General features: G+C 38.3%; 1 protein-coding gene across 1 annotated transcript in view; it reads right to left on the reverse strand.

Annotated features, from left to right (window-relative positions):
- Window positions 1-16,148, reverse strand: part of PLBD1 (phospholipase B domain containing 1) — a 38,228-nt gene that overhangs the window by 12,313 nt on the left and 9,767 nt on the right. Inside the window, exons 3-6 of the mRNA XM_059472237.1 lie at window positions 12,440-12,523; window positions 10,407-10,545; window positions 3,821-3,985; window positions 2,507-2,651 (exon numbers count right to left, since the gene is read on the reverse strand). Coding sequence (XP_059328220.1) covers window positions 2,507-2,651; window positions 3,821-3,985; window positions 10,407-10,545; window positions 12,440-12,523 — 533 coding nt within the window. The remainder of the gene's footprint in view (window positions 1-2,506; window positions 2,652-3,820; window positions 3,986-10,406; window positions 10,546-12,439; window positions 12,524-16,148) is intronic.

Consider the following 16,148-nt stretch of genomic DNA (forward strand, 5'->3'; position numbering starts at 1 on the left):
AAGTTAAAAGTTCTATGTCCATAGGATCATGTTACTATTCAGTTGAGATTACTATGTAGCCTTTCTTACTGGTTCTTACGTCTATCAGGACAGAGACTAAAAGCAGGAACATTTATGCAAGTAGACATTACAATTGACAGGCCAAACCATGGCCAGGAGCTGCAGATTCCAGAGTCAGATGCTCTGAAAATATCTCTCATCATAACATGGACCAGAGGAATTTGGCAGTTGCCTCCTTCCTACATGACGTCCCTGGAGCATTACTAGTCCAGTGCTTACTCATGCCATGGAAAACTGCAGGTCTGTGAACTACACCCACAGCTAATGCAATTTGCTGCAGTCAATGGAACATGCTTATCTAGTGCTTGTGATAGCACCCTGTCATCAGTGAGCACCCTGTGCATGCCACAGGCCTCTCTAACTTCACTGTAGCCATGAGAACTATGCTTTCCAACAGTTCTCACTCATCTTGTTGGTAGAAGTACACCTTCCCACACCACTATGTTAGAGTCCACATGGCAATAGCAGGCTTTAAAATCAGCCACCTCTGCAGACCTCAGCCCTCTCAGGGAAGCACAGTGTGATTTTGTACACCAATGAACAGACCCCCAACTGTCACCCTGATTTTTTAAGATTTTCTAAGCATTCTGATGTTTACATTCTTGTAGCAAACTTTCTCACACACTTTCTGTAAATAACTTATTGTTTTGCATTCTTTTGTGGAGGAGGAGAAATTTGATGGACTGTAAGTTTGGCCAGTGTCATTGGAGATGTGGCACTTTCACCCTCTAATCCAGTCACTTTTGGAAAATTCTAAGTGTTGGAGTCAGAAAACAAACTTTCCCTTTTCTTCACCTTGAGAGCAGCAGTGTGTGCGCTTGTTTTGTTCCGTGTCCTATACTGACACCAACCATTTCAGCAAAGCAGTAGCTGATTTTTGATTTTCAGGTATCCTGCCACACACTATGCTTTGCCAGTCTCATAAAACCATAATATTTTTATTTCCTTATACAAAGAACCCACAAAAGGGGACAACTGAAATACATCACCACAGACATCCACTAAAAATAAAATAATAAATGCTCTGTGTGGCTGATCATGATCCCCAATTTTGAATCTGCAGCACAATGCAACATACAACAGTTGCTAAACAGAGCCACATTTTTGTCAAGGGTAGTGCTATCATCAGTATTTCAGCTGAGAGATATGAGAGCCAGAATAACCTCATGAACATTCACGTGATGAACAGAGCTCAGAAACCTTTGCTTTCAACCAAATTACACAGACTCGGCAAAATTCCTTGCAACAAGCAAGTGAAATTCCTTTGAGGCAATCACAGATAATCCAAGCTCTTCAAAGGCTGTGCACTCAAGAGACATTCAGGCTACCTCTACCCCCTTCCTCAAATTAAAAATCTCAGATGTCAGAAAATGCTGCATTCCTGAGGAGGCTCAGACCCTCACAGAAAAAGTCTTGTTTTCAATGTGAAATGAATGCAACTGCTTTTCAAAACATTCTCCCAGTCACAGTCTCAGGAGACCCTGCCATGAAGAACCCTTGCCCTTACAGTAAAGCACCATTACTCAACAAAGCACATTTGGAAATCATCAGCCAACAAAATTTCATGAGAATGACAGAGTCTGCTATAGTATTTACTTCATTTAAAATGTTTTATGAAGATTTTTGACTGTTTAGGTATTTTTGAACTTGAAATTTCACCTCTAAAACCTTATGCAATGTCAGCTCTAAGAGGGAGTTACAGATTTGCTTTGGTTTTTCACGCTTTCATTTCTTGGTGCTGTTCTTGGTACTACCAAGAGCACATATTTTGCTCCTCAAACATTACTTGCTGGCAATTTCTAACATTTGGCCTAATCTTCCCAAAATAATATTTTCCTAAATATTTTGGCTGGCTATATTACTAACACACCAAATAAGCATTAAAACATACTCTCCTCTGCAACAGCTTATAGAGAAGCTGGAAAAGGAAGATGTGGGGAGAAAGGGAAAAAAACCCCAAAAAACAACAAAACAACTGAAGGCTCCTGAACCCAAGATCAAAGAAACTGATACACTTCCAAACAGCAAGTGTTTGATACTCAGTAATAATCCCATTACAGTAGGAGTCACGTCACAGCGGTAAACAGAAGCACTCAAAATTGTGTTACCAAACATGCAAATGCTACAGGCATGGTGAGGAGTTCAGCACTTGAGATGACTGCAGACTACACAAGCAGAATTCAAAGCAGCATGTTTGTGCCAGAGGTAAAATATTTAACCAGTATTATTCAGAGCACTGAAGGTGATTAATCAACAACAAAAGACAATGACAACAATATCATGCTCAAGACAGAAAATTCAAGCTAGCATTTTGTCCTCTTGGTTGCTACAAGTTCTAAGGTAGATTGAAGCCAGTGCTTCTTTTCACAGCCAGGACAGCTACAAGACAGTAAGGTGGTCCATATTAAATTGAATATCTACATATTTTTGGTTTTCTTGACTTTACCTGGGTAACTACTGAATGAGACCCGGCCAGTGCTGGTGTATGGATCAACTATATTGAAGTTCCAATGCTTATATATTCTCAGTGTGGCTGCATAAGTAAACCAGCTGGAATGGGCAAAATATATATTCTCATATCCAGGTAGAACCTGGAAAACAGAAGCAGAAAGATTAATAATTTCAGACCTCATGATATTCTGCATGTTTTCTACTTGATAGAAACTGGGAGAACTACTTTTTTTAAGTAGTTTAATTAATTGCATTATTGAAGAAAGAGCAGATTCTTGTGCTTTTTTTAGCTGTGTACTAAATGAATTTCTGAAACCTACAGAAACAATTCTTACCTATGTGTTGTTTTCAAAATAAAACATCGTGGGGTTATTTGGGATACCTGCATCACATGGTATAGGTTTTCCTCCAGTTTCAATTGGAATATTTCTATTCACACATTCAAATCACATCTTTTCAAATATATGACATCAATTTAAAACATGCTGTTTCTGTGAGAATTCATCTGGCTCACTTTGAAGTGAAGTACAGAAGCAAATGCAAGTAAATTTCATTTGAAAAGGTAAATATATATGTTGATAGTACATATTTTCAAAATATGTCCCTGGTTCTACGATTTGTTGTTAGCTCAGAAACCTCTTACTGTAAGCAAATACTTTAGTTCATGTTTCTCAATTTAAGGTGAATATTGTTACTCTGCCATACATTGACTCTCTGGATGCTGATTAATTCTTCTTAGCAATTTTAACTGAAAAATGTAATTGCCAACATGATGCATCAGTCACTTATCTTAAAACTGTGGGGTTTTTTTCTGTCATCACTCCTACTGGAAAGCCATTCAAAGGTATCACTATTAACAGAAAACATCAGCCACTTGCATCCATTTGTTTTTATGTTAGCATTATCCCTTACTTTAAATAATCCTTTTCCTTTTTTTCCCTGCTTGTTTGCCCAATGTATTTGCAGTCACTCACAACATCCCTTTTCAGATGCCACTTCTCTAGGTGAATGAGTTATTTCTCATTTAGTCTCCCCTCCCTGGTAGTTCCTCATTCCCTAGTAGTTCTAGCAGCTTTTCAACATCCATCTCTGTGGTTTTAGTTCAGTCTTTTCCCTCCCCTTGAACTCAAGTGAGAAAAACTGGACTCAAAATCCTGTAGAGGCACAAATGACAACTGCATATATGCATCTTGATCATTGACAGCAGTCTCTTTATGCACATGCAACATGAACAGGGAAGACTCCAGAAATGCAGACTCATGACACTGCAAACCAACACAGTCACTGGAGATAAGGTTCTGATGCTCACCTTGATCAGTGCAGAGCAGTGTCCCATGTCCCACTGGTATCTCCCATGGCCTCCTGAATCCACACTGCATTGTCTACCTCGTGCAGAATAATCAAACAATGCAGGAATAAGGTCCAACAGGTCTCCAACTGCATTCAGAAACTGGACATCAAAGTTGCTCAGTGGCTGAATGAAGGAGAAGATGACAAAAAACACTTTGAGACAGAAAAACATAAAGACAGCCTTAGTGGTTAGAATTTTTCTTTTGCTCCAGAAGGAAGCTCTCATATGGCCTATGAAATGCCTACTGACAAGGCCCAGATGCTCACACTCACTATGGCACCAGGCACTGAGGAAGCTTTCAGGATCTGCCCCTTGTAGTGGCATTACCAATGCTACAATTTCTGAGGCAAAAAGGAAGATGTAACTGTAACTCAAGAAACCTGAGTGTGTGTTTGCAAGCAGCATGTCAATCAGTCTGTTATGATTTACTGAGATAAAATTTAATTTTTTTGTTTATCTAGATGTCTTTGAAGTGTCTTCCACTAATGGTCTTGGGAGCTCTCAGACATCTATAAACACTGCAATTTAAGACATCCTCAGGACTGAGGAGGAAGAAACAAATGAGGGGGAAAATGATAATAAATACCAATCAAATAGCTGAATAAGGAAAGTCAGTCAAAAGGCACTCTGCTATGTGCTTTAGAAAACTCCTTATGGTTAGAGCTAGCCAGGGTTAATAGGGTTAACTACACACAGCTGGTTGTGCAACATGCTCTTTAGAACCTCCTCTTACTTTGCCTCTTCAAAAATAAGAGCTTAATAGTGGTTTAACCTCAACCTTCAAATACCATGTTCTAAATCTTTCCTGTTCTTGCTTTCACCTTTTGTTAAGGCAAGGCTTAAGAAAAAAGTCAGAACACACATCACTGTGGTGCTGTGAATAGTAATTTTATAATGCCACATAATCATTTAGCAAAGAAACACATTGCAATATAAATCACTGTTACTAAACCATATAGCTGACCTCTACAAACCCCAGTAAAGGGGGACAAGGAAAAATGAAACAGCATCAAATTAATTTAATTTTTATTCAGAATAAAAGTATTCTGAATATTTTTATATTGAATGTAATATATTAAATATAAAAATATTGAATTCTGAATTCTGTGTTATCCATCTCCTGCTTTGGCTGAAAGAATAACCAACAGGAAAACCAGAAATCATGTAAACTCCAGTCCATGCATCCCATAAGAAGGAATGAGACCTTCCCACAATGTTTACAGACAAGAGAAATAAGCCATTCTGACAATTGAAACCATTCATGGCAGAAAGAAACCCCAACAGCAGCTGTAGTTTGAGGGAGAAATCCAAAACAAACTTTCATGTGTTACATTGCTTTAGTTCATCATGTTTTTGCTGTAAGGATCCATACAAGGGAGCAACATCAAGAGATGTGTCTTTGGATGGTTTAAGCAACATAGAGGTATGAATCAGTTACAAACCAGTCACAACTTCTATTTCATTGGAATCCATGTAGAGAGACTTGGCACTTTTTAAGCACCATTTCCCCTATCCAGCTGCACTGAAAACTCACCACACAATAAGAAATGTCTGATTCACACAGGCATCACTGTACAGTACCACCAGGAAGGGAGCAAACTGGCTTGCATGAGATTGCTCCAGCAATCAAGATATTTTAATTGTACTTGACACCCATTTGCTACCACTCCATTTTCTCCTTCATAAAAGCTGCATTCACTGTAATATCTACAGGTAGCTACATTGATACTGCTACAGCAATAGTCAGAATTGCCTGTGTATTTTTAAAAAGTTTCACATATCTGTGCTTTCTTACCATCACTCCAAATTAAAACTTCTGTAATTATTAGGAAGTCCATTCAAATTAGAACAAAAGTGCCAAGCAATGAAGCTTTCAGAACAATAGGCACAGTAAGGTGCCCAGAGAGCAGGAGGAAAGATCCATTCGGAGCACAGGTTATGCAAATTCCTAAGGCACTGGGTAAGATTAGGCTGCCAGCAGCCATAGCCAGCCAAAATATCAGAGATGCTAAAGAGGACTAGGTTGTTAAGCACCCCCCAGAGTTCTGTTTTCAACTCCCTTTTGAGGGTCAAGCAAATTTTGTTCTAGTTTATTTCCAAAAATTCATTACTCTCCTTGAACAAACCTGGTTTTGTGTTTAAGACTGTCTGATGTGACATCACATCAGCACTGTGCTCCTCTGGAGTCTCAGTAAAACAATGCATTCAAACAGAAAACACAAGAACCTACACTGCAGGCCCAATCAGGAGTGGTCTTAAGCATCTGCCACAACACAGCTGAGAGTGCCACTTTTGGAAAAACTAAAGCTGATTTCCAGGATATATGAAGAAATCTTCTCTATGATGAGTTAATCAGTGTCCACTAGCAAGAATTAAACCCAAAAAACTGCATCATAACAATGCATGATATAGGGCATATCACAATTTTTTGTAATCACTTTTTCCCATCTCACTCAGCAATGTCAGAAAAACTCCTTATAAACATTATTTAGATCCTGAAGAAGAATGAATGAACTAAACTGACAAGCAGAGAGGTGGTAAAGCCACATCAAAAGTCCTTTTGCTAGAATGTCTGTCTCCTCTAGGGTGCTGTCCTGAACAGCAAAACAAAAAATCAATTTGTTTGCCAATCCAAGAAAGGCAGAAATAAACTTACAAAGGGCAGCAGAAAGGAGAGAACCGAGAACCAGCCCTAAAGGCTTGTTTACATGGGACATTAAAATAGGCAAGTTATTCTGTAACAATTGTTTTCCAGTAACTTGTCCAAGCCTGAGCACTCTGAGTAGAAAATAAGGAAGCATAAATAGAGATCTATCCTGGATTCATTCTAGTATTTAAAACTCTGACACCTCCTCATTCAAGAGTAATATCTCTGCGTAGACAAGCCCAAGATTAATCACAGTGTTGGAAGAGCATTAGGCAGATGAAAAGGCTTTATGTTCTTTCAGTGCCTCTCCCTCAGAAATTGTCTTGACAAAAGGGCTGGGTTTGTTTACTGGATATAAAATGTTGCTAAACCAGATGGAATAATGTAACATTTTGACATAAAAATGTATTCAAATTTTGACATCACTCTTAATGATACCTGTAAATATCAAATTCAAAATACAGAAGTTTACAATGTACATTGCCTTCATTCAGGTCTTAATGGAAGAATCTACCTAAAATAGTCCTCAGGACTCCATGCAACAAAAACCCAAAGTTTAGAACAAAACATTTTATATGTTTTGTTCTAAACAAATACAAAGCATTTCCTTCAGAAAGAATAAAAATATATATATACTAGTGCTACTACCAAATCATTCAAAGCCCAGATTTTCTTTCTGCAGTAAGGCTCAGTTACTTGTGGCAGACACAATGGTTCTACAATATTCAAATAAAGCAATCTGAATTTTAGGGGAGAGCAGAAAAACAGAACATTTCAGAATTACTTATGTGCACATAACCCAGCTCTCACTTAGGAAGTAGCTGGCTCTGGTTTCAAACTACCATGCATAGTACCAGAAAACAGAATTAAAAAATTAAAAGCAGATTAGTTATGAAACAGCTTGTTTTCATTCTCCTGAAAAGGAAATAGTTCTATAAAACTCTGCCCAATGCCCAGCATTACAATTCACAGACTTCATATACACAGTTGCTTTTCTTCATCCCCTTTATCTCTTTTAGCCTATCCATGTCAACCAAACACCTTCTCAGGGTTCAGGAGACCATCCTGTCTATGTATGATCAGTCACGGAGCAGGGAAACATAAGAACCTTGAAACTATCTCCTCTTCCCCTTCTCTTTCTCATGTCTCTGGTATTTTGGGAGTTAAGGGGAAAACCTTCCTAGCCTTTCTTCTACAGCATTTACTCTTATTTTAAGCTTAAGACAGTGGGAACAATTCTCCTCTACATATACAGAATAATATGTTGAATTTAGAAGTACAATAGCTTTCCCAACAGCAAGTAGAACATCAGGCAACAAAATACAGACTGTCACATGTTGAGTTTTGGCTTGGTTTGTTTGGGGTTTAGGGTGTTTCTTTTGTTTTGTTTGAGTGTGGGTAAAAAAAAAGGAAAATAAAAATGCCCCAATTCATACAAGAGGTATTTTTTAATATTTCTGATGTTCATTACCACCATGAATTCAAACTATTGAACTACTAGACATCAAAAGATAGACTTGTTCCTGATGATGATAATCCAAAGACAATAAACACGTGGAAAGGATTATTTTATTAATGAAACAAAATAGTATCTACGAAAGGAAAGAGTTAAGAAGAGACTTCCAAAGTACTGAAGAAAATGTGCTATGGGAATCAGATTTGCTTTTAAAAACATGCAGAATTTGTTACAGAGACTTTCAGTATGAAATTTCTTTGATTGTTTTATTTTGAGAATTGAGTAACAGAAAAGTATTTGTTACTGGAGTTGCTGTCCAAAAAAAAACCAAAACTGAAACAATTGGGTTAATAGAGCTAAAGTACAATACTTAAGAAAAAAAGTAATCTACTAGGTAAATTTATTTGCACTTTGGATGGTAGATTTCTTTAATCACAAGGAATAAGAGAGATACTGGTGGTGGTTTTGCTTGTTTGGTTGGTTTGTGAGTTTAGTTGGGACTTATAAGTGCCAAAAGTTTACAGAAGCCGAGCTGATTCTCAGATGAATGGATGTGCCAAATCTAGAATACCAGCCAGAAGCTTTGTAGCTGCACCTGTTTTTATTGCCCATGTAAGCTCACAGCAACAGCCTTCAAGGCCTGTTTCCTGAAGGACACCTAACAGCAATAAATACGCACACACAGTGGTAGCCTAATCTCTCCAAAGTACTTAAAAAGTATCATGGTGTCCAACAAAATGAACTCCCTGTACTTTTACAGAACATTTTACAGAATGTCAGGTATCATTCTGATGCCAAGAAAACCTAAGGACCTGGCTGCAAGAGCAGCTGTCCAAAATGTACTCAAAGACAAGGACTGATGTTAACTTAGTGGCTGTGGCAAAGAGAAGAAACAGCAGCACCATTTCAATTAAGAAATACATACACAGTGAACATTTTTGCTTTGAATAAAAGTATATGCATCTTAACATAGGTGAAAATGTCCAAAGCTAAAATTGTGCCTGGCAAGGAAAAGAGTCAAAATAAATCCCATCAATTGCTGCAAGTACGTCCAGGAAAAGAAAAAATATTTCATGCATATAATTCAAGAATGGAGGACACATGTATTTCAGCCTGAACCACACATCTGAACTTTCACCAAATGCACTATTCTTATATAGACATGCTAGTGAGATCTCTAAAGAGAGGATAAAAATTATTCAAACACTTCAGAGGTCAGTGCTTTCTAGTGCATAGTTAAATAAGCGAGCATCAGGGAAACACTTTGCAGGCAGGACATGCCTATCACAAAGAAGTAACTCAGACACAAACCAGCACTTTTCCCTTCTCCTCACATGAATCTAAAAGATTCTAAAGCAGCAAAAAAGCCAAAAACCTGATGAGCTTGACAGGGCTCTTCATATACAGGAGTCACTAAAGGATATTAACGTGTTCTTTTCCTAGAAAGTCAAGGTTTCTAGTGTTTTCCCCTATAAACTCGGATCCCTCAGGATGGATTATCATTACAAACATCTTTTTTTTTTCCAGTTTGAGCTGGCACCCCATCCATGAAAGCCCCAGATTGACTTCTATGTAAGAAAGATGTACATTTTACTAAAATGCAATTGTTTACATTTCAGAACTCCCAACTTCTCAAAATTCTTGGTATGATTAACCTAGCTAAGAAGGTCAACTACAATTACTCAAGTCCTTCTTCTCACACTGAAAAACCTATTAGATATTGGACTTTAGGACAGCATTATAATTGCCATATCTCTATTGGAGTTAAAGAAGTTCTGCTATTACATACAAGCTGATGATATGGAATTCAATTCCAATTGAAATTAAAGAAAAACAAATGATGAAAAAACACCAAAAAATCCCAACTAAACCTCCACCCAACAAAACCCCAAAATCTATCCCATCTGACCTGCCACAACACAGACCACATCTTTTGTGACCGTATATTTTTGAGACTTAAAAGACAGAAAAGAAGAAGTCATTTAGTAAAGTAAAACATACTCCAGGATAGAAAGTCTTTTAGGATTTGAAATCTAATGCTTGGAAAAAAGAATGAAAGCTTTAATTCTTGCTGTTGCAGGTATACCTAAAGGGTCATCTGCTTAATAACAATTGTAAAGTGACAGCAACAAGCACTTTAGAAGTGTGGGTCCTTCAAGCATTCACATGGATACAAGAGCCACCCCCAACTTAATCACCACATGAGTGCTCAGGGTTCCAAGCCCCTTGTGAAGAATCTGTGGTTACATCAACCAAGGCCTCAGTCACATTATCTACACTGAACAGCCACTAAAGATTTTGCAGAATTACATGCAGAATACATACTTGCCACTAAGTAGCCTATTTCTGGTTTTTATTTTTAAGAAGTGGATTCCCTTCTCCCATGTTTGTCCACTGACATCCCAGCCCCAGCTACTGAAAAAGACATGCATTAGTCTTACTGTTAGTTTATGTAGTTTAGCCCACTCGAGGGCTCCCATGTACAGACCATCCAACTGTGCAATAATATAGCCAGCATGCCTCCAAAATGGGTCATCCTTATTATTTCTGATTTGTTGTCTTGTCCATTGGTCTTGCTTCCTGCAGAGGAACAAACAGGTTGGAGTTTTCTTGGGTTGTTTTAGAGTATAATTGATAATGCAGGGAAGGGGAAAATACATTATAACCCAAATGGTCCAGTCTTACTCAAGATCTGAGGCAAATAACACTTTGGAAATCCTGCAGATATAAGCATTATATCCTCCAAGTGTAAATGTTCAGACTTAAGCAAAATACCCTACAATCATGTGCCTCTACCAGATTTTAGTGTCAAAAAAGGAATTGAACTTCATGTTTGTGGAGGATTTTGCTATAGCAGATTCAGTCAGTAAATGGAAACAAGTGCTTGATAGGTTGGATGAAACATTCCCTTTTAAATGTCTATTTAAGAATAAAAATAGACTGTTATTTGAAGAGCCTCCCTCTCTCCCCTGGGTTCAAGTGCAGTGAAGGCTTTCTGCTGGTGGTGCTCAAACATTGCCTGAGAACCATGTCTTTGCTCCTCCGAGTAACAGGTGGGAGGCCAAACCACTGTACCCTGTGCCAGATCCAGTCAAGAGCCAAATCACCCAGGTTTAGGGCATGAGGCAACACAAGCTGAACAGACCCTAGGGCAAGAGCCATCAACATTGTAAGGACCTCCCAGAATTCTCTCTTTTGCTGTGCAAAAAGAGCCACAAAAGAACCACAGGAAATGAGAATCAGATGCTAGCCTCTTCCATCCTCCTGTATCTATCCATCCAGCACTATGTAAAGTAGCAAATTGAGAGGACAAACCTGTAAAGGAAGCAAACTCTTCCAGCAGCATATGGTGAGAAAACCAACCAGAGTTAGCTTTCTAGAAACATCAAGATGCAAGAAGTATGTCCAAGGAAAGAGGGATATAGTCAGAGCATTTAGGGCTAAGGACTTCCAAGACAACACAGCAATCCATATTACAAAACTGCTATAAAGTAAAGCAGTGATGCAGGAGTTGAGGAAAAAGGCAATAGAAAAGCAACACAAGGCCACCTAGTATTGCCCCCATTCATCCAACAATGCATCTTGGAGAATACAGCTGCTTTGCTGTGTCATTCTAGGGAAAAAACCACATATACACTGATACAGCAGCTATCCCATTTTTCTCACAAGGAGGAGCACAGCAATGCTGAAAAATTATAGCAAGGGAGCACTAAGATTCTTTGTTCTATGTTTTGGATAAGATAAAACTAATTAACTTCATATATGCACACCAATAACAGTCAGATATTCAACCCCTTATGGAAAGGGCAAGACAAGGCAAATATGGAAAAAATTAGTCCCCAAAAGTGACCATTTCACACAAGTATTTGTAATGGAATAAAACACAAGCCTAATGAGATTAAAATAATTGGTAATCACAGCTGAATTTCCCAGTACCTGGCCTGGTTCTTCTCCTATTGTACTTTCCCCACCAGTGTGGCTGCATTATTCGAGCAGCTACACTTTTCTTACTTTTGATTTTCACAGCTAAAGTGAAAAGTGAATCACAACTTTTGTGATTAGGATAGAACTTACACTGGTGGTAGAATAAAATACTAACCTAACAGAAGAAGAAAAGGATATAGAATGCTAAAAAGATTAAGGTGCTAGGAGACCGCTGTTCAGTGTAATATTGAAAATATCAACTTCTCAAAAAAGGAATTTTACTAGAATGACCTTCAGAACTCATTGACATTTTCCCCACCCTTTGGCAGCAATGGTTTTAAACATTTCTTGGAAAGAATCAGAATTAGGGAAGGGTATAAGCACTTCTTCATGTACATTTAGAATTTCTTTTAATAATAATGGCATTCAATCAGAGGGAAAGGAAGCATATGCTTCCCTCAGCCCATAAGGAAGAGAATAAAAAAAGGTTGAAAATTCTGTCATCCTCCAACTCCAAGTCTTTATTTATTTTTAGCAAATAAATACATACGCCATAAAATTCTGAACTCCTCTTCGAACGGTGGGAGTCTTAATTAGCTGTGGATACATATTTGCAGCATGGTCATACATTTGCCTGAAAGAACAAGAGTAACAAGAGTTATTCCTTTGCATCTTCTGTTTATCAACCAGTTAATTAACATGCCTTGACAGCAAAAGCAACACAGTCCACAAAGTAAGTTTTTCCTACTCACAGAAAACACTCCAGTGCATGACAAAGAGCAAAAGTAACACAAAAGGATTGTTAAAATGTGACTTAAAATAAATTACTTTGTCAACGTCTGCTCAAACTGCTGCACAATGGAAAGATGATAAGCAAGAATTTGATTGAACTACTTCATAAAAAAACTGTACCTTCAGGGAATAATTGTAGGCCAGAAGCATCTTGAAAGCATTATCACATTAATTTAAGCACAACAAAAATAGTTTTCTGGAGACCTATGCTATTTGGAATCACAAGAAACACAGCGGCAAAGGTAATATAATTTACTGATTCAGTTCATTTCACTCTTCAGAGAGAATTTCAGCATGATATCTAGCAGGTTTTACCTGCCAGTAACCATGTTCCTTTCTGTTTAAGCTAAATACCTCAATTTTTAAGCATGTATAAGATGATCCTACATGTTACCACAGAAACTCCCACTCATGGCAGTCCTAAATAGATTCAGCTTCATAGAGACCTAAATTCTTGTGGCTTTTTCAGTTGTTGAACTCAGTTAGCTGTTTTATCCACATTAACTTTTAAAAACAGAAGTTGAAAAGGCTTTGTTGCTTGTTGGTTAGGGCTTTTTTGTTTGTTTTCCTGACCTGAAGTACTTCAAGATGAAATCAACTGTTAAAAAAATGCTCAGGAGCCCAGAATTAAAGTCACCCTTCCTTTTTAGCTGAAATGTAATTGTCTGATCCAAGCCAAAATAAAACCTCAACATTTCTCTTAATGTGAGTCAAGCTTCACCAACATTTTTTTTCAGTCACTGATTAAATTGCAAAAAAAAAAAGGGGGGACATCAGCAGAGAATTATTTCACTGAGGTCTGGAGTTGATAGAGATAGAATTACATCCATCATCAGTACATTTATCTTCTACCAAGTGCTGAGAGAAAGAAAACAGCACTGAGAAACAGATACCAGCCTCAAGGAAAGCACATGCCAGCAGCGCAAAATTCCTGTAATAAAACTTATGAGTGCAGCTTTCTCTGGGAGGGATGCAGACAGGAGCTCTTCCCAGTTTCCCTCAGGGCATAATTAAAGAATACAGATAGAGAGAATGGTTTGCTGATGACTAGAGAATCATCTACTGACCTCCTCCCCTCTTTCTGTCCCTTGCCCCATTCCCAGACAATTGCATGAACTTGATAGCATGATCCTGTTGCTTCTTATCTCAGCTCTGGTACCATTCTGACAATCAAATCTAATTGTCTCACACGTTCAGGCAAAACAGTAATCCAGCAAAAATGTGATTTGTTTTCATTTGTAGTTTGAATTAAGTTGTGGAAGGGAGATGCTGGGACAAGAGGGGAGCATTCAACAGCTTTGCACCATTACATTTCTCACAAAACTGCAGCAACAATTTTTAGTTCTAGAGTTTTCTGTCTCCCATGTAAAGCAAGACTACATAAAATATCATAATCTACTTCCACAAGACTGCAAGAAAATTGGAGAAACAGATCAATATTCTCCACCCCTGCATATTCACAGAGAATTTGGCAAATAAAAATCCCAAGTAATTTTAGGAAGGGAACAAAAAACATACTCTATACTAGAAATCATACAAAACATACTCCATTCTAGAAATCAGAGCTCTCATGTCACTAAAGAGGAGCAAATAGCACAGGTTGGTCCGTCTGGCAGATGATAATTTAGTGATTAGAGCCAGATGAGGAAGATAAAATCCAGCTGGGATACTGGCCTAACCACTGTCTAAGCCAGGACAAATGATCAGGCTTCCAACTCAACCATCAGCTCTACTCTCTATTCTGCACTCAGAGGTTATGCAGATTTTACAGCAGTAGTATCTTTAAGCTGTCATGACTGATGTAGAGACTGGGTTAGGTTAGAATTGTGACTGAGAAGATCTTCTTTAATAGTTTCACTCTTATTTGCTAACAGAGGACAAACAATTCCTGGAATTGATTTTTTTTTTTTTTTTAATAATCAAGGTTATCAAGAATTTTTCCCCCCAGTTGCTCTCTTCAGTTTTTTTTTTTTGCTTTAACAAAGCTTCTATGTGCATTGCTTGTGTGTTTTGCAAGGGCATTATTCTCGGAATTAAATTGGATCGCTACAGTAAGGCTTTGCAACTACATCTATGGCCAAACACAAGGCAATTGCAAATCTGGGACAAGAATTCCAAACCTAAAACCAGAAAAGCAGAGTCCTCCTTCTTTAAATTAGCAAGCAAGACGACAGGACTCCGGTTAGCTGAGGCTATATGAGGAAGAGTAAAATTAATGTTGCTTCAAATTTAAATGCTGTTTTTAGGCACTTGGCATGTCCCAGCTGGAACTGATTTAAAATAATGTCACAGATTTAGATGTGTTCTGCCACTAAGTAAAGTCAGGCCTCGTTAACACTTCTCTGTTAGAAATGGGGAAAGGAAATTCATGCCTAAGAAAGCCAGAGCAAGTACCTTGGCCACATGATATGACTGGACTTTGCAGAAAGGTGAAGGATTTGGGATAAAAACAAGTGCTTGGATCCCCAGACACTACAGACACTAGGATTCAATTTATCCAATGTCTAACTAGGCATTTTAAAAACACATGGATACTCTCATACTCAGAATCAGGTGTCAACACTAGGAAGATGATGCATACTCTAGAGAAGACTTACATTTCTGCCATCACTGGAAAACTGGTCTGACTATTGTTTTCTCTACCACTGACCTATACAGTTAGAGCTGAAATTAATTATGCCCCAGTAATCCAAAATGAAACAGTTCTAGCATGTTTCATATTTTGATTTTTTTTTAATCTCATTATTTTACAGACTGTTTAGGTTCCTACTATAGGCAAGGCACATACTTTTAAGAGAGATACTTTGTCACTCTTTTGCTTACATGTTAAAGGCCCAGCCTTTATGCCTTATGAGTAATGTGAGATCTGAGCTAGCTGAGAATTCCCAAAGGTCTCCAAATTGCAGGCCAAGCTGGACCTCCTGCTCATCCAACAGCTTCTGCAGGAAGCTGTACTTTAACATGGGTTCAGGCACCAACATTTCCATCATCACATCAGAGCTCTTCCTAGCAGGACTTCTAGGATTTCTGCAAAGAGCCACCCTGGGTCTGCTTCATGGAGTCCTTACAACATATGGATGCAAGACAGCTGGAGACCACGGAGTTGTTCAGACTACAGGCAGCCATGTACTAAAAAGCTCTTCAATTACCAAGCATTACACCCCATGTTTTCACATTGGAAGGCTGTGCCTGAACCACCTGAGGTGCTTGTACAGGTAAATCACATAAGGGTCTTCACTGCAGCAGCTAAGTGGCTGACAATGCAAATAAAGCCTTCCCCAAAGCTAAATACGTACCTACACTCTCCCTTGTTCTTACCAAGAACTTAAAAGGGAAGCTGGAGCTGTGGACACTAATGTGTGCAAAAGTAGAACAATAGTGTGTAGAGACACCGTCTCTAAGGAAAATTGTGATGGTGCTAGAGTTCCATAAAACAGGCTAAATGGGCCAGGCAGTCTGATGGGAAT

The sequence above is a fragment of the Ammospiza nelsoni genome, chromosome 5 (genome assembly GCF_027579445.1).
Source record: "Ammospiza nelsoni isolate bAmmNel1 chromosome 5, bAmmNel1.pri, whole genome shotgun sequence".
Classification (NCBI taxonomy): domain Eukaryota; kingdom Metazoa; phylum Chordata; class Aves; order Passeriformes; family Passerellidae; genus Ammospiza; species Ammospiza nelsoni.